Source organism: Taudactylus pleione, unplaced genomic scaffold (genome assembly GCF_031769625.1).
Source record: "Taudactylus pleione unplaced genomic scaffold, aTauple2 ptg000543l, whole genome shotgun sequence".
In the NCBI taxonomy this organism is placed as follows: Eukaryota; Metazoa; Chordata; class Amphibia; order Anura; family Myobatrachidae; genus Taudactylus; species Taudactylus pleione.
In genome coordinates this window covers 357,444-374,010 of record NW_028284945.1, presented here as the reverse complement: position 1 = coordinate 374,010, position 16,567 = coordinate 357,444, and the positions used below count along the sequence as shown (strand labels likewise).

The 16,567-nt window shown below is 42.1% G+C and overlaps 1 protein-coding gene across 2 annotated transcripts in view; it reads left to right on the top strand.

Annotated features, from left to right (window-relative positions):
• The window catches only part of PDE4DIP (phosphodiesterase 4D interacting protein), a 361,535-nt gene that overhangs the window by 78,773 nt on the left and 266,195 nt on the right, over nt 1–16,567 (top strand). Inside the window, exon 3 of one of the 2 annotated variants that reach the window (XM_088451272.1) lies at nt 1,432–1,555. In XM_088451272.1, the coding sequence (XP_088307398.1) occupies nt 1,432–1,555 (124 nt within the window). Of the gene's footprint in view, nt 1–1,431; nt 1,556–11,189; nt 11,217–16,567 lie in introns of those variants that run through there. The other variant, XM_088451273.1, reaches the window with a different exon arrangement.

Genomic DNA, 16,567 nt, shown 5'->3' with positions numbered 1-16,567 from the left:
TCCCCATCTTTGTCGGCAATAATATTAAACAGACTGGGAAGATGAGGAATTAGATTGTTAAGGTGAGATCCATTGGGATTGCTATTAACTGTGTCCACTGGGGAAGTTAATTAGGACATTTTAGAGATTGACCAATAGGAGAATACCTTAGGGTATTTAAGAGAGTAGTATATGGTGGTATACACACACCTTGAGAATGGCTCTGTATGAGCAGAAACGCGTTGGTGAGAGAGGAGCGGCATTAATACATACCAGGAGTAGGGGTCAGAGGACGAACCACCGCAATATAGGAATCAGGGTGACTACACGAACCCATCCCGGGAGGTGACTGTTTACATACCTGTATATGCTGTTTTGGGTGTGAGTTGTCCTGCACCCCAATATTTCTGGTACGCTGCTACCCATATGTGTGTTTATGGATGTTTTTATGTATTAATAAACTGTACTTCACTATATACTACTTTTTATTCTTTTGAGGAATTTGCACATATCTACTATCTGAAACCATTTGAATATAAGAGAGACGATGAAGAAGGAATACTATAAGAATCCACTCTGAGAATATCCTTCTCATTTATTAACTATTTATAACTGAATATTTATCCCAGAGGAGCGCTGGAACTGCAAGTACTGTTTTACATTGACATACTAGGCAGCTGCTGACAAGTTACAAAGAGCTAAATGTAATAGGGTCCGAGTTGTGAAAATGTGTGAGTATACTCCCACATTTTTAGAACTCACCTTATGTAATAGGGTCAGAGAACATGCAAACTCACATGTTTTTCACACCCCCACAACTCGCACTGCCGAAACTCGATTCCAAATGTATTCCCATGAAAAATATACAACTTGGCCAATGTAATAGAGTGCAAGTTTTAACACATACTGTAATACTTATTTAAATTTAGCATAAAAAAATAGACCTGCTTCAAGCTAGCGAGTATAGCTTGAGCAGGTGCGAGTTACACAGATCTGTGAGATGCGTGCATGCTTCTGTGTTTAAAAACCTATAAAAGTGTAACACGACGTGGGGTCCCCCTCTAAAAGCACAACCAGCACTGGGCTTATCTGAGACAGTCCTGGTTGTGAAAATATGGGGGGAAAAAGACGTAGGTGTCCCCCATATTTTTATCAACCAGCACCAGGCTCAGTGAGTTTCTAGCGGGGGTGCAATGCCACAGCCTTGGGACCTGCTTCAAGGGGTCTCCCGGCCAAAGCATTATCAATTCACACTAGTCAGCACAGGCCATGGATCCCTGGGGAGGTGGGGAATGGACCTACAGTACACATTCAAATTTCCAATTTTAGACTCAACAAATGGGTGAACACCCAGTTTAGCTTGAAAGCTATAGTGTGCCATTATTGTAAAATCTAAGTGTATTTAGTGTGAGAATAATGTTAATTATGTATTATTATTGGGATCTTTTTCAGGACTAATGGTGGAACCCTGTCTGGCTACAATGAACATGAGTTGTTTCAGCAATATAACCAGAGGCAGGAGGAAACAGAGCATGTTCGGGAGCTTTTAGAAAATAAGATACAATATCTGCAGGAGGTAAGCAAAAATGTGTTTATTTTTTTTGTAGTGTCCTTTAATCAATGTTATAAAATGCCAACTTAGATTTTTTTTTATGAACTTAAACTACTCCAAATAAAAGGTTGTGACTAATTTAAAATAATAATAATAATAATAATATGTAATGTACCATATACATATCTATTTATAGCCATGGGGGGCAAGGGGCCTGCTCGTGTCCCCCCCCTCCCAACATTAGAGAGAATTGCCAGTCAATATAGTGGATTGCAGGGTATCAGAAGATGCATGGAATGAACATAGCACACAAGTTTCATGGATTTGTCCAGTTTGATAAAGTTAGGAAAGCAGCCACCTTCACTTGACAAGTATATGTATAGAAAGCAACCGTAGAGTTGGAAGTATAGATTTATCACACTCAAATCAATTTCCATAAAATAAACATTTATTATAAAACATTTAGACAACTAACAACTAGCATCAGGCCTGCATAAAATTTTTTCATAACAAATGTAAACATTTAGAAGTAGCTAAAATTGTAGCACTATTAGATTTATCCCGGGATATAAACCACTGGCAAATTATATGTTGGAAACACACCATTTCATGTTACGGGTCCATCAGTTATCCAGTACATCACTGACTTTTATAGAGACTGCAAGTTACTTTGTTTGGAAAAAATTAAATCCATAACAATGCAATGGTTTATATCGCGGGTTAAATCTAAGAGTGCTACAATTTTAGCTACTTCTAAATGTTTACATTTGTAATTACATTTTTTTATGCAAGCCTGATGCTAGTTGTTAGTTGTTTAAATATTTTATAATAAATGTTTATTTTATGCAAATTGATTTGAGTGTGATAAATCAATACTTCCAACTGTACGATTGCTTTCTAAACATATATTTTAACAATTTGTGAGGGTGACTACCTCATTCAACCGTATTCAGATTGGAAGGTTTCTTAAACTCTCCAGCACCAGTGCTATATCTTGGATTAGCTTCACTTTACAAGATGGTCTCTGTAGTCCTAGAACGAGGCTTAGTGAACTGCAGGGCCAGCTCGAGGAGGAGTTGCGCCCTGTGCAGAGAGGGACTCTGGTGCCCCTTGGGTGTGGCCTAATCACCATAGGCCACACCTCCTAGATGACGGTAATTGGGGGCATGCCCGTATGGCCTGCCTCCCATTTAAGGTCAGGCTCGAGCCCAGCACTGCTTCAGTAGCTTGGATTCCCCCAGCTCTCTCCCTGCACTTTACATAAACATATATGATGACTCCCCACTGCGCTCAACCTCTTTCTTTCTCGCTTATGATCTAAATAATGATCAATAGATGAGCATCCAATACAAATAAACAATGTTGTTTTTTTTTAAATTGAGTACATTTTTATTGGTTTATAGAAATACATTAACAAATAACCAAACAAAATAAATAATAAAAAATATATAATAAAAAAATAAAAATAATAATAACATATATATATATATATATATATATACATATACATACACACACACATACATACATACACACATATACACATAAATACATAATCAAATAACAGTATCTGGAATATAAAACCTAGATCTACAAACTGCATCCCAGATCCATTGCTTATTAAAAAAAAAAATAGAATATTAATGTGTATACCAAAACAACAAACATAGAGAATATATATATAAATATACATATATATACATACATACACATATACATATACATACATATACACATAAAACATAAAAAAAAATAAAAAATAAAAAAATAAAATACCACACTATACAAATATTGGAATATTGTCAAAAATAACACCTGAAAAATTGGCAAAATCAACTAGATCCCAATAAATTCTCAACTTATCACACAGCACATTACCTCCAACAAAGTAATAATCTACCTCATTATCCTAACAATAATATACCGGTCAATCATTAGGCAGTGCACTGGCATAACAGGATTTAAGCCAACTGCTCCAGATACGTCCATACGTCTTCTCAGCTTTGCGACAAATAAACACATGTTTTTCATGTTCAACAGTGGTACGGACCAAGGACAGCCAAGCATTATAATCTGGTCCTGTAGGAGCCATCCACGACCGAGCCACACATACCTTAGATAGTGTACACATATTGACAATGTATTGTTTAAGATATCTGTCCACTACCTCATTGTCCATAGAGCCTAAACAGCTAAAGTGGGAGCAATACCTGTATTGGACAAAACTCTCAGAACCTTATTCCAAAAAGTGCTAACCACCGGACAATCCCATAGAAGGTGCCAGAAAGTACCGCTACTAATTTTACACTTAGGGCATATGTCAGATGCTCTCCCCCCAAATTTTAGCAAACGAACAGGAGTTAAATAGGTACGGTGTAGAATAAACAGTTGAATCTGTCGAAATCTTATAGAAGTCGTGGAAATACGAGGAGCTTCTAGAGCATTATCCCATTCCGTATCACTTATAAGGCCAATATCTCTCTCCCACTTTGATCTAAGATGTGGTAAACTATCCTTATGATAAGAAGACAATATATAGGAGTATAAGTAAGAAAGCGTCTTCCGGGGACCTAAAGATAAAAGGAATGACTTCAATGGGGATATTTGAATTAGAGGAGGGCCATTTGAAAATTGAGCCGAGAGAGCATGCCGTAATTGTAAATATCTATAGAAATATGATTGAGGGAGATGATGAGCTTCTTGGAGTTGTGCAAAAGATTTAAGAATTGAAGTGTCATATAAATGACCCAATGTAGTTACACCGTTAGAACCCCATGTCACCTCAAGCTGTAAAGAGGCCAGTTCAGGTAATATACGATAACTACATAGAGAAGTGTCTGGATCTAATCCCGTAAACTGTAGAATACTAGATACTAATTTCCATATCTTAATAGCTTGCATCAACAGGGGAGGGCCTTTCCGTATAATTCTACTCGCAAGCAAGGCCTGCAATGGTGTAAAGTTAGGGAAAATCTGAGAAACCAACAAAACGTGCAGGGCATTAGGGGAGTCATCTTGAAGCCATAACCGTATATGTGCCATCTGCGCCGCATAATAATAAAATTTGAAATTTGGAAGAGCCAAACCTCCCCCAGACCTATATCGGGTCAGAGCTGCCAGTTGAATACGTGGTCGATGATTCACCCAGACCAATGAAGAAAGAAGACTATTCAAACGCCTAAACAATGTATCTGTAATAAAAACAGGAGAATGCTGCAAAACGTACACAAATTTTGGCTGCACCACCATCTTTATTAAGTTAATTCTACCAGTAACGGTAAGAGGGAGCCGGCGCCAGGACTGAAGTTTGCCCTGTAAGTAGACAAACAGGGGCTCAACATTCAATACTATATAGTCCTTTGGGGAATTAGTTATCCAGATACCTAAATATTTAAATTTATTTACCCAACAGAGAGGGAGAGTGACAATGGGAACAGCCGGATACAACCCCCTAAGAGGAAGGATAGATGATTTGTCCCAGTTTATCTTAAGACCAAAAAAAATTCCAAATTGTTTATGACTTGAAGAACCACAGGCATAGCTGTTACATAGTCAGACAAAAAAAGTAATAAATCATCTGCATATAAGGAAACTTTGTCCATTCTATTACCCAATTGTAGACCTATAATATCAGGGTGAGAACGTATAATACAGGCTAACGGCTCAATAGCCAATGCAAACAGGGTTGGGGACAAGGGGCAACCCTGTCTTGTGCCCCGAGACAGGGGGAAGGAAGGGAAGATAAACCCATTCACTGACACCCTGGCAGTAGGGTTCGCATACATAAGCTTTACCCATTTCAAGAATACCGGCCCAAACCCAAAACATAACATGACCTCCCACAAAAAGGGCCACTCCACAGAGTCAAATGCTTTTGCAGCATCTAATGACACAATAACAGAGGACGATTCCTCGCCATGGGAGGCCTGTAAGTGAGTGTGCAGCCTTCTAATGTTCTCCGACGTCGACTTGCCTGGCATAAATCCTGATTGGTCTGGGTGAACAATCGAAGTGATAACAGTGTTTAGCCGAATAGAAAGGATCTTAGCCAAAATTTTGGCATCTGTGGGAATTAGAGAAATTGGCCTATAGGAATCAGGGTATCTAGGGTCCTTCCCGGGTTTAGGGAGCACAACAATTATGGCTTCAGACATAGATGGAGAGAACAAATTCTCTTCATAGAGCCCATTAAACAGATCTAAAAGTCTTGGAACAAAGATACGAGCATGTTTTTTATATATCTCTATGGGAATCCCATCAGATCCGGGTGCCTTGTTACCGGGAAAAGAACTAATCGCAGCATCTACCTCCTCCAGGGTCAACGGGGCATCTAAATACGCCCGAGCCTTGGATGACAATTTTGGAAGCCTAGCAGAAGCAACATATAATGACAAAGCATTAACATCCTCAGTCAACTGTGTTTGATATAAGTTTTTATAAAATAAACTAAAAACCTCTGCAATATCTTGTGTAGATGTGACCATAGAACCCTCAGGCCCAATTAGTTCCGAGACAACAGCAGAAGGACGATCAGCTTGAATCAAGTGTGCCAAAAAACTACCAGTTCTGTCAGCCTGCATATAATATAAATGAGAACGGAATAACAGTCTACGGTTCATTCTGTCTGTCAAATGATCAGTCCACTCTGTCTGTGCAGTCAACCATTTTAAACGTGAAGATTCCAACCTGTCCCCCAAGTAATCCAACTGAAGATTTCTACAGGCCTTCTCCAAAACACGTTCTTTTTCCCTATAAAATGTTTTTAATTCTGCTACCCTTTTGATCAGAGACCCACGTAAATAGGCCTTGAAGGCGTCCCAAACATTAGCTACAGAGGCAGATCCCACATTGTCAGTGAAATAGCCATCCCACATAACTTCCAGCTCTGAACCTGCACCCATTTGAAGAAGCCAAGAGGGGTGTAGTTTCCATAAACGGAGACCTCTAGGACTACACATATTCAATTCTACTAGAAGTGGGGAGTGATCTGAGATTCCTCTGGCTTTATATTCAATGTTAGTTATATTAGGTACAATAGATGGGGACACCAGGGCCAAATCCAATCTAGAGAAAGAGTGATGCGCGGAGGAAAAACAGGAGAATTGTTGTACTCCAGGGTGTTTAACTCGCCACGCATCAACCCATCCCAAGTCAGTTACAAACTTAGCAAAGCCCTCACCACCTTTAGAAAGAGAACTTGAAGACTCACGCCACTTATCCATAGACTGGTCCATTATATTATTGAAGTCTCCCAAACAGAGCACTGGCGTATCTGGAGAACGGGCCACAAATTCAGCAGCTTTTTTTAAAACGTCATATGAAAAAGGAGGGGGGATGTACACTGCTAACAATAAAATGGGCTTAGAATACAGTACACAATCCAGAAACACATATCTGCCATAAGGGTCAGTTTGGACCGCAGTAAAAGAAAAAGGGACAGATTTATTAATAAGAATGGAGACACCCCTGGACGATGAAGTATGTGAGGAGTGATAAGCCCATCCCACCCATGGTCTTTTTAGAGCTAGTACCTTACTCCCAACCAAATGCGTCTCCATCAGAAAAGAAATATCAGGGCCATATTGCTTAATCATTTTAAAGACCAAAGAGCGCTTTAAACGATCATTAACCCCCCGGACATTCCATGTTAAAAGTTTCACCATTGTAATACATTGAACTATAAAGCATAATTGAAGTTACCTTAAAAATAGTGTGGTAAAGAAAAAATAAAAAAAAACATTTGTAAGAAAAAGACTGGACAACCCATCCAAAACCACCCCCCACCCTGTATACCCACCCGAACTTAGGCATACTTAAACCCTAAACTAAACTACACTAAAACCCACAGGATACAACTACTCAATCCTTATAGGTGTAAAAGGCACTGGAATAAAAATAACCACCAATGCAACATAACTCTCCGGCCATATTTTGACCAAAATATCAACATAAACAACAAAAGAAAAAGAAAAACCCTACCAGAGAAAAAAAATAAATAAATATACCCAGTAAGGGGAGCGGGACATAGAACAATATCCAACCAATATCACAACATAAATACTATTATAGAAATATAAATATTGGAATATCAGAAAAAGGCCTATTTAATGTCGTTATGACACTAGCAATTTCTGGCCATAAACAAATATAATCAGCAAATGCAATCAGTACAGTCATTCCGGTGCCATTTGCCTGTTCCCAGGAGATCTCTGGTCCAGCCACGCCGCAGCCTCCCGTGGTGTAGAGAAAAATTTTGACTCTCCATCCGCTACCACTCGCAACTTAGATGGAAAAATCATAGCGTACTGAAGATTTAAATCCCGGAGACGACGCTTTATTGGAAGGAATTTAGCTCTGTCTTTTTGGACATCCATTGCGAAATCAGGAAACATAGAAATTTTCACACCGTTGCGTTCCAGTGGCCCTTTAACTCGAGCCAATCGAAGCACAGTATCACGGTCCTGGTAATGAAGAAATTTGGCTATAAATGTGCGCGGTGGAGCACCAGGCGGCAGGGGACGGGTAGGGATCTGATGCGCTCTCTCCACAGCAAATTGGTTAGTAAATGAGTCTCTGCCATATGTATCCCCCAACCACTTCTCAAGGAATGTTTCAGGTGAAGACCCCTCCTCTCTTTCCGGGAGACCAACAAACCGCACGTTGTTGCGGCGCAGTCTGCCCTCCATATCGGAAATATTATGCTGCATTGCGGACATTTGGGATGTCAGGAAGGCCACTTGAGCCCGTAGTGGGGTCCGGGAATCTTCCAGATTAGATAGACGTGTTTCTGCCTCCCCGACTCTTTCGCGGACCTGCTGGAGACCCTGATGAAGAGAAGATATATCGGATTGAACTTTCTCAATCTTATCTGCCAATTTAGTCTCGCAGGAGGTAACTGCTTCCAGCACTTGTTGCAGCGTAACTTCTGATGATGAATCTGACCCAGATGCAGCAGACTTGGATGTACCCTGGGGATCACAACACACTGGGGGCACAGGAGTGGAGGAAGGGGCAAAGTGTTCCAGTTTTGCAGCAGCTGCATGACCTGTTTTCCCCATAGTATTAATATAATGTAGGAGAAAAATGTAGGAGACAAGTTATAATATATAAATGCACAGGTAGTGACACAGCAGCAGCAACAGGCAGAGATTCCTCCAAACTTAGAAATCACTCACAGGAAAAGAAGTGCTGCTGAGTCCCACAGTTGCAGAGCTGACAGTTCTCCACACAGAGCAGGGAGAAATAGTAATGTCTGGCAGAACTCCGGCAGTATCAGACTCAGAGATAACCTCCCTGACCCTGACTCTAAACACAAGCCAGGCAGGAGAAGCAGACCAGAAGCTCCCAGCAAAGCCCCCTTGTCAGGCACAGACAGGCTGCATAATACAGAAGCCAACAGGAGAGGAGAGGCCTGGGTGCAGCTCTGGAATTACAGGATCTGGAGATAGGCAGGCCCAGGGAATGCAATGGAGGCCCTCAAGAGCCACTCTCCTCACTCCACACAGCTCCAACCAAGTCAGCAGGTTCCTGGCAAGGTATGTGAGAGACAGCAGGGTAGTAACGTTGATATAGGGGTCTCAGGAGGGGTAAGCAGGATTATCAGCTGGAGAGCTACACTATTGCTGCCGTGGCCACGCCCCCCAAATAAACAATGTTTAGGTTTTTCATGCAAAACCGAATTTTAGACATATAATTATGGCCACACTTGGTTGGTCCAAAAGTCCTCCTGTAGCATGAAAAGGAAAAGATGTGATCCCAGATTCCTTTTCTTATACTGTAGGTCACTCCATATAATGTTCCTCGTAGGGAAAAAGAAGGACAATAGAGAGAAAAAGGACCAATAGTGTAGTAGTTTTTGTTCAACATTGAAAATGTCTTTGAAATGGCAATAAATCTGTCAGATGTTGGATCATACCATACTCACTCTGTATAACAGAAGTACCCTTTCATAAAGGTATCTTTTGTATCCAGGGCTTTCTATCCCATGAGTGACGATAAAGGGGTAATTATCCGGGCACCCCTGTGAAATCAAGATACTCTGTTATACTCTCCCTGCACTGGCTGCAGCGGTGGGAGTGCCCAACCTCCTGAAAACTGGCAGGACACTTCGGCCAGCGTGTGGAACAGTGGGGCAGTTGGATAACTTGTCTGTAAAGGCACGCACTATTGGCTGCATGTGTTCCCTGACCTGTAATGGGTGAAGGGTGTGTGTAGTAATCTATGTAAACCACTACTTGTTTCAAGTCGCAGTCATGACTCGTTTCCCTCCAGCAATATACCATCATCTGCCAGTGATTCTCCTGGAGTTCTTCCAGTAGTTGCTAGGCGATGCAGATGCCTAAGGATGTCACGTGTGAACCACAGCACAGCATGATTGGATCCTTTCCTTATTTGTACTCGCTGGTCTCTAGCATTTCCTTTTGGATCCCTTGGCTCTGCAGATGGTCTGTGTTGTTGTGTCCTATTTCATACGGACTTCCATTTACCTGCTCCCAAGGTGCTTCGACTCTCTAGCCACGCCGGCTTTCAAAACTGTATCTCTAGCTCTCTAGCCACACCACCGGCACTAAGGCCACACCGGCTCTCCAAGCCGCACCACCGCCACTCAAGCCACACCGGCTCTCCAAGCCGCACCACCAGCACTCAAGCCGCACCACCGGCACTCAAGCCATACTGGCTCTCAAAACCGCATCACCAGCTTTTAAGCCGCACCACCATCTCTCAGGCCGCACCATCAGTACTCAAACCACATCGGCTCTAAAAGCCGCATTACTTGCTCACAAAGCCACACCTCCAGTTCTTAAGCCGCACCACCAAGTTTCATCTTAAACCCGGCAGTATTAATCAAAAAATTTCCTATCAAGCACCTTCTCTCTCCCGAGAACCTCTGGTCTTCCTAGGCCTCTGTGTAAACCACTGCTACTCTGAGTTTAAGTCCAGGCGGCCACCTAAGTACCGGTGAACGTTATCAGTTCTAAGGGAACAATGAGTGGCTGTTATTGGCGGAAGACCTCGCTAGCTTGAGTTCTAGGGGATTTACACAGTATGGCATAGGAAACCGTATCAGCGTGTCTAAAAATGGGATAATAGCAAACACATTTTCCAATGCTAAAGTGTCTATAGAAGAGAGAGACCAACCATACTGTCAGGGATATAAATCGTGCTCAGTAGAAATACCTTGTCTGAAATAGAAAGTGATTCAAAATACTTGCTGTGGTAATGTCCTCAATAAGCGTGCAACAAAATAAATCATGTCATTCACTATGCTCTGTGCAAATAGTTCCATCAGAGCATAATCATCAGCCAGAATAAGAATTCAAAAGCAGACCCATGGCACCCGGAGCAGTGTAATGCTGCGCCCCAATAGGCTAGGTCTGGACCCAGGTAAAAAAATAAATAAATAAATTATATATATATATATATATATATATATATATATATATAAGTTCTCGTTAACCCCCTAAAGTGGACTTATCTGCTATACTATTCAAGATAAGCATTTACTTTATTTATTCTCTATTTAGATTTTGATTTTACTCTGTGTTTCATTTTTGGTCTAAATAAAACAATTATTTACGGAGACTTTCTCCATTTCTGGTCTGAGGTCTACCATATGGTGGTGTATGGAGCCGGATTGTTTATGACCTGGAACACAGAGGAGTGACACCTTTATATGCACTATCTGGTACGCAGATTTATGTTTGTTGCCCACTGTTGCCACTACCTTGCATAAAAATTACTACACCATATTGCTTTTCTATGGGCAAAAAATTCTAAACCCTAATTTTAAGGTTACCACAGAAAGAGTACCCCTTGGAAAACCCTGCCATTGAAATATCACTTGGACATCAGATAAGCATATATTTATTTAAATTTTGGTACGCACATTACTTACCTTGAGCACAAGTTCAATTTACCCTAAATTACTACACTATTAGGCGCACGTTTTATAATTATTTTTCAGCACTATACTCTCAGATTGCCACACGGAATATTGAAAAACTGCAGCCACCTGTTATTTCCAGGAAGTGAAGTACTATTTTTTAAGACTTTATCTACACAAGGAATTCAAGAGTTTGTGCGCTAGTATTCACCATATTATATACAGCGGGGAAGGGGGGAGGTTAGGGTTAGGCACCCCTAAGGAGGGTTAGGGTTAGGGGGGTTAGGTTAGTTATTTCTTACCTGATGACGATCGGGATTTCCAGCGCTGTCGGGCTGCCGGGATATGTTCATCTGTCGGGCTGCCACGGCCGGCGGTATTTCATACAGATTCCAGGTTTGCCACTGTGTTAGCTACATACTGTATGTCTGTGTCATACAGGTCCCTCTCCAGAAAGTGCCATAACTGGGAATATGGCATTTTGCCAGCTCTCTCTTCAAGAAGTATTTTATATATAGATGTATGTCATCTATGATATTTTTTGCTGAGACACAAGTTTTGTTCTTCATCCTATGCATCTTAAAGATAGTTTTACCTAGATTAATTAACCAAATAGAATGTATACCGATAAGCCATTTTCAGTAGTAATAATTACACACAGTCACACGCATTTACACTAGAAAAGACTAGTAGCAGAAACTTGGGAAAATAAACTGCAAATTTCACACATACACACACATATATATATATATATATATATATATATATATATAAAAGTATATATATATATATATATATATAAGTATATATATATAGAAGCAAATGTTAGGTCGCACTCAAAACTTGTGCAGGAGTGCACGGATCACAGGATTTGTAGCAATAAGCCCTATATAGGGCAAAAATCCAGCACACCTTTTGTAAAGAATAACATTAAAAAATATTTAATGTTTAAAAAGTCACCATCAGGGTATAATAGCAAGCCATAAAGCAGTATAATATAAGGTAATACTCAGCACATCTTAGAAATGTATTGCCTCCATAGGGCCCGGGGAGACACGCTCTGAGCCCGGATGGCTCCAACAGCTGGTTCGGGTTACCGTCCTCAGGGAATATATATATAGAGCAAAAAAACAGGACACAACTTAGGTTATTAAGGGTTTCTGAAATGTGCATATGTGCATAACGGAAGTGGCACAGGCTTGTTAATTCACAAAGCCGAGGAACAGAGCATCTCTGGGAGCCCAAACACAATTCAACAAAGGCCGGTGATTACCCTCTGGTGACCCCACTGGGCCTGCACCTACTCAGTGAAGACTCACACTAGCCCTGTGCCCACTCACAAGAGCCAACTCTGAGCAAGAACTGAAGTTGGAGCATACAAAATAAATCCCTGCACGTGTGCCAGCTCCATGTGTGGGCCTCAGAGGGGTATCCAAGCACTGACAATCCCCCTTACAGCTGAGCACTGTAGAGGCTACATCCCATGCACTAGCGTAGTTCCTCCACTGCCTTAATTGTATTACCTGGCATACCAGTATGTATGAAGAACAGATTTTGAACTGTTCTAATTATTTGTAATTTACATTATCATAGCATTAATTTTCATCCTAGTGCTTACATAAAGTACAGTAAGTGCTTACATAAATGTAATATAATACCAGTAGAAATAAAACGTAAAAGGACTTTCATACCTTCACCTTTTTGTTTTTTAACAAATAAATGTAATATTGCCATAGGGACCATTTACAAATATACTATTTATTTAGTGGTTAGTTATACTCTCCAGAACTCTCTCCTAGTATATGTTGAAAACAAAAAGCCTTCTCACTCCAGGAAGATGGCATTGTATTCAGACAAGTATAATGCAAGAAGAAGAAAGTGTGTAGAATGCACCCACTCAGTATAGTGTTTGGAAGGCTGCCAACCCAGGGTTAAACCACTACCCTAAAAGTATATATGCAAGTCCCTATAACCACATTTTGGCCTGATGCTTTTGTCATACAGGCTGAAAATCTATTGGTGCTGTGGAATTCTCTTAGCAGGTGATACAACAGTGGAACATTCATGAGTGTCTGCATAGAATGCTGAACCGGACAAGGGAAGGATGTTATTTCAGAAAAAGAGGGTACATGGTTACCACAATAATTATTTACATAAATGACTTTTTATGACCTCTTCCCTAATTGTCTATTTGTGTGATAAATCAATATTATCACAGATAAATATTTTATATGGATAGACCATGACTGTCAAAAGTTACTTTATATTAGGGATCTGCAGGCTCAGATTAGTTCAGATTTTCCCACCAAGATGATGTTATGCCTCCTTCTGAGACCTGATTTTTGGCTGGAAAAATCAGAAGTTGGTGGGAAAATCCAAACTAATCCGAGACTGCACATCCCTATTTTATATACAAAGCTAAAGGAATATAGCTAGTTACTTGATTTGGTACACTGGGGTAAATTAATTCTTGTTTAAAAAGTACAACTTTATTAGTTAATGCATTAAAAACATTTAGACTGAAAACTTGGTCTCTCATTACACACAGGTCAGGGACATGATAATTAGTGAAGGAGGTACAAATGTCCAGGGCTTTCAGTGCCTCGGATTGTTTGCCTTGACAAAGCCTATTACAGTGAAACGCACGTTGGTTTTTTCACTGAATGTTTTCCTCTTTAAACATTATTTACTTATAACCATGTGAGGGCTTAGATCTAATGCCAAGTGATTGGGTGTAGCGTATACTTACCAACCTTTTGGCAGCAAGGTCGGCACTGCAGAAAGTGGGACTTGGCGGTGTTGGGTTGGGGGGGAGCTCGGCAGATCTGGGACGTCATGACACAATCGCAGCATTGTAGCCACGTCCCCCGCTATGCAGTGGCAAGATTATCAACACAAATCGCGTCGTCGGCCGCCTGTGCGAGGCTGGGTGGCCCCAAATCTAGCAGACTTTTCAACCTTTCTGGGTGGCCGGGAGTGCCACACGATTTTCGTGAGCCTCCCGAAAATCGAGCCATTCTAGGAGGGTAGGCAAGTATGGTGCAGAGCATTTTGGTGCCCTGAGCCAGAAAGAGCATTGGTGCCCCCCCATATTTTAAATAGGGACAACACATGGCAAAAAAGGGGCATGGTCTGGTGGGGAAGGAGCATGCATACACATTATGCCTCACAGTAGCGCCCCTTACATATTATGCCACACAGTAATGCCAATGCACCTTACACATTATGCCACAGAGTAATTTCCCTTACATATTATGCCACACAGTAATGCCCCTTACACATTATGACTCACCCTATGGAAGGGGCATTACTGTATGGAATGTCTAAGGGTCATTATTGTCTGGAATAATATGTAAGGGACATTACCCTTACATATTATTCCAGATATTAATGACCCTTAGACATTCCATACAGTAATGCCCCTTCCATAGGGTGAGTCACAGTGACATCACTCACCTGGCTGCCAATCTCTCACTGTCACTCTATGACTGCTGGTCCTGGCCATCTGCCTGCAAAACCAGAAGCTGCCCTGCTATGCCCGAAGCTCCACAGCTCCTTTGAGCTTTATGGGACAAGGTGCTGTGTATGGGAGGGGGATTTTGGTGCTGTGAGGGGAGGGAGAGCAGGAAAGGGGAATTTGTATGGGGGAGGGGAGGGGGTGCTGTGGACAGGGGGGTAGTTTGGAGCTGTCAAGGGAGAGAAACCAGGAAAGGGGAACCTTTGTGGGGGAAGAGGACCGTGAATGGGGGCGGGGGGAGTTTGGAACTGTATTAGTGGGGACAGAACTGTAAAGGGTAACCTGTGTGGGGTGGGGGGGTTGGGAGTGCCCTAAAAGGGGGGGTTTGGAGATGTATGAGGGGAGAGAGAGCAGCAAAGGGTAACCTGTATGTGTGTGTGGGGTGCCGCGAATGGAGAGAGGATTTTGGAGCTATGTGAGAGGAGAGAGACCTGCAAAGGAAGGAGCCAGGTGCAGTGGGTGCCCGGGAAATGGAGATTTTGGTGGCGGACGATTCCGCCCCAGCTACTTCGGCGTCCTGTGCAGTGACACCGGCCCGCTCTACCCTAGTTATGGCCTTGATTGGGTGTTCCTTTAGAAAGTGGGTTTGCATCCCCTGAGATCCTTATCTACTGTAGATACAATGGACCTGATTCAGTGTTGCATGTAGCTCTGAATGCCAACGGATCAAGTGTTGTTTTTTTGCACATGCAGAGTGCATACGCATCAGATATCTGACATTTCTTGATGTATGGGAAAAGGTATAACTAAAAATGGCACTATGCTCATTAAAATAGAAAACGACATGGCAGAATCAAACAATTAAGACACTTAATACAATATTAAAAATTAAAAATATACATTTTTCTAAGGGCCTGATTCAGCAAGGTTCGCAATTGCAAAGCTGCTCGCAGGCTACAGATATATGATGTATGGATGCAGGCAGCTTTGCAATTGCGATCCTTGAAATTATGGTAATACAGCAGGAGGTATCACGCCTCCTGTTGCATTACGTATCTGAAATGCATTGTCCAGCGCAGCATCGGATACTCTGCGGACCATCGACCCAATGGGGTCCCGCATCCGGCTGCCGCAGATTAGAGTAACCCCCCATCAGTGTCCCTGATCTCAGCCCTCCCTGTAACCCCCCTCAGTGACCCTGCCCTCACCCTCCCTGTAACTCCCCTCAGTGTCCCTGCCCTCAGCCCTCCCTGTAACACCCCCTCAGTGTCCATGCCCTCACTTTCCCTGTAACCCCATCAGTATCCCCCCCACACCCCCCCTGTAACTCCCCTCAGAGTCCCCACCCTAATCCTCCCTGTAACCCCCCTCCCTCGGTGTGTCACTGCTCTCACCTTCACTATAACCGCGCCCACAACCTTCCTGTTAACCCCCTCTCAGTATCTCTGCCTTCAATCTTGCTGTAACCCCTCCCTCAGTGTCCCTGCTCTCAGCCTCCCTAAAACCCCCTCAGTGTCCCCGCCCTCACCCTCCCTGTAACTCCCCCCCCCCCCCAGTGTCCCAGCCAGCACCGTCGCTGTAACCCTACCTTAGTGTCCAAGCCATCACCCTCTATGTAACTGCCCCTCATTGTCTCTGCCCTCAACCTCAATATTCCAGTCACTCATACAATGCCAGTCACATACTCCCTGACACT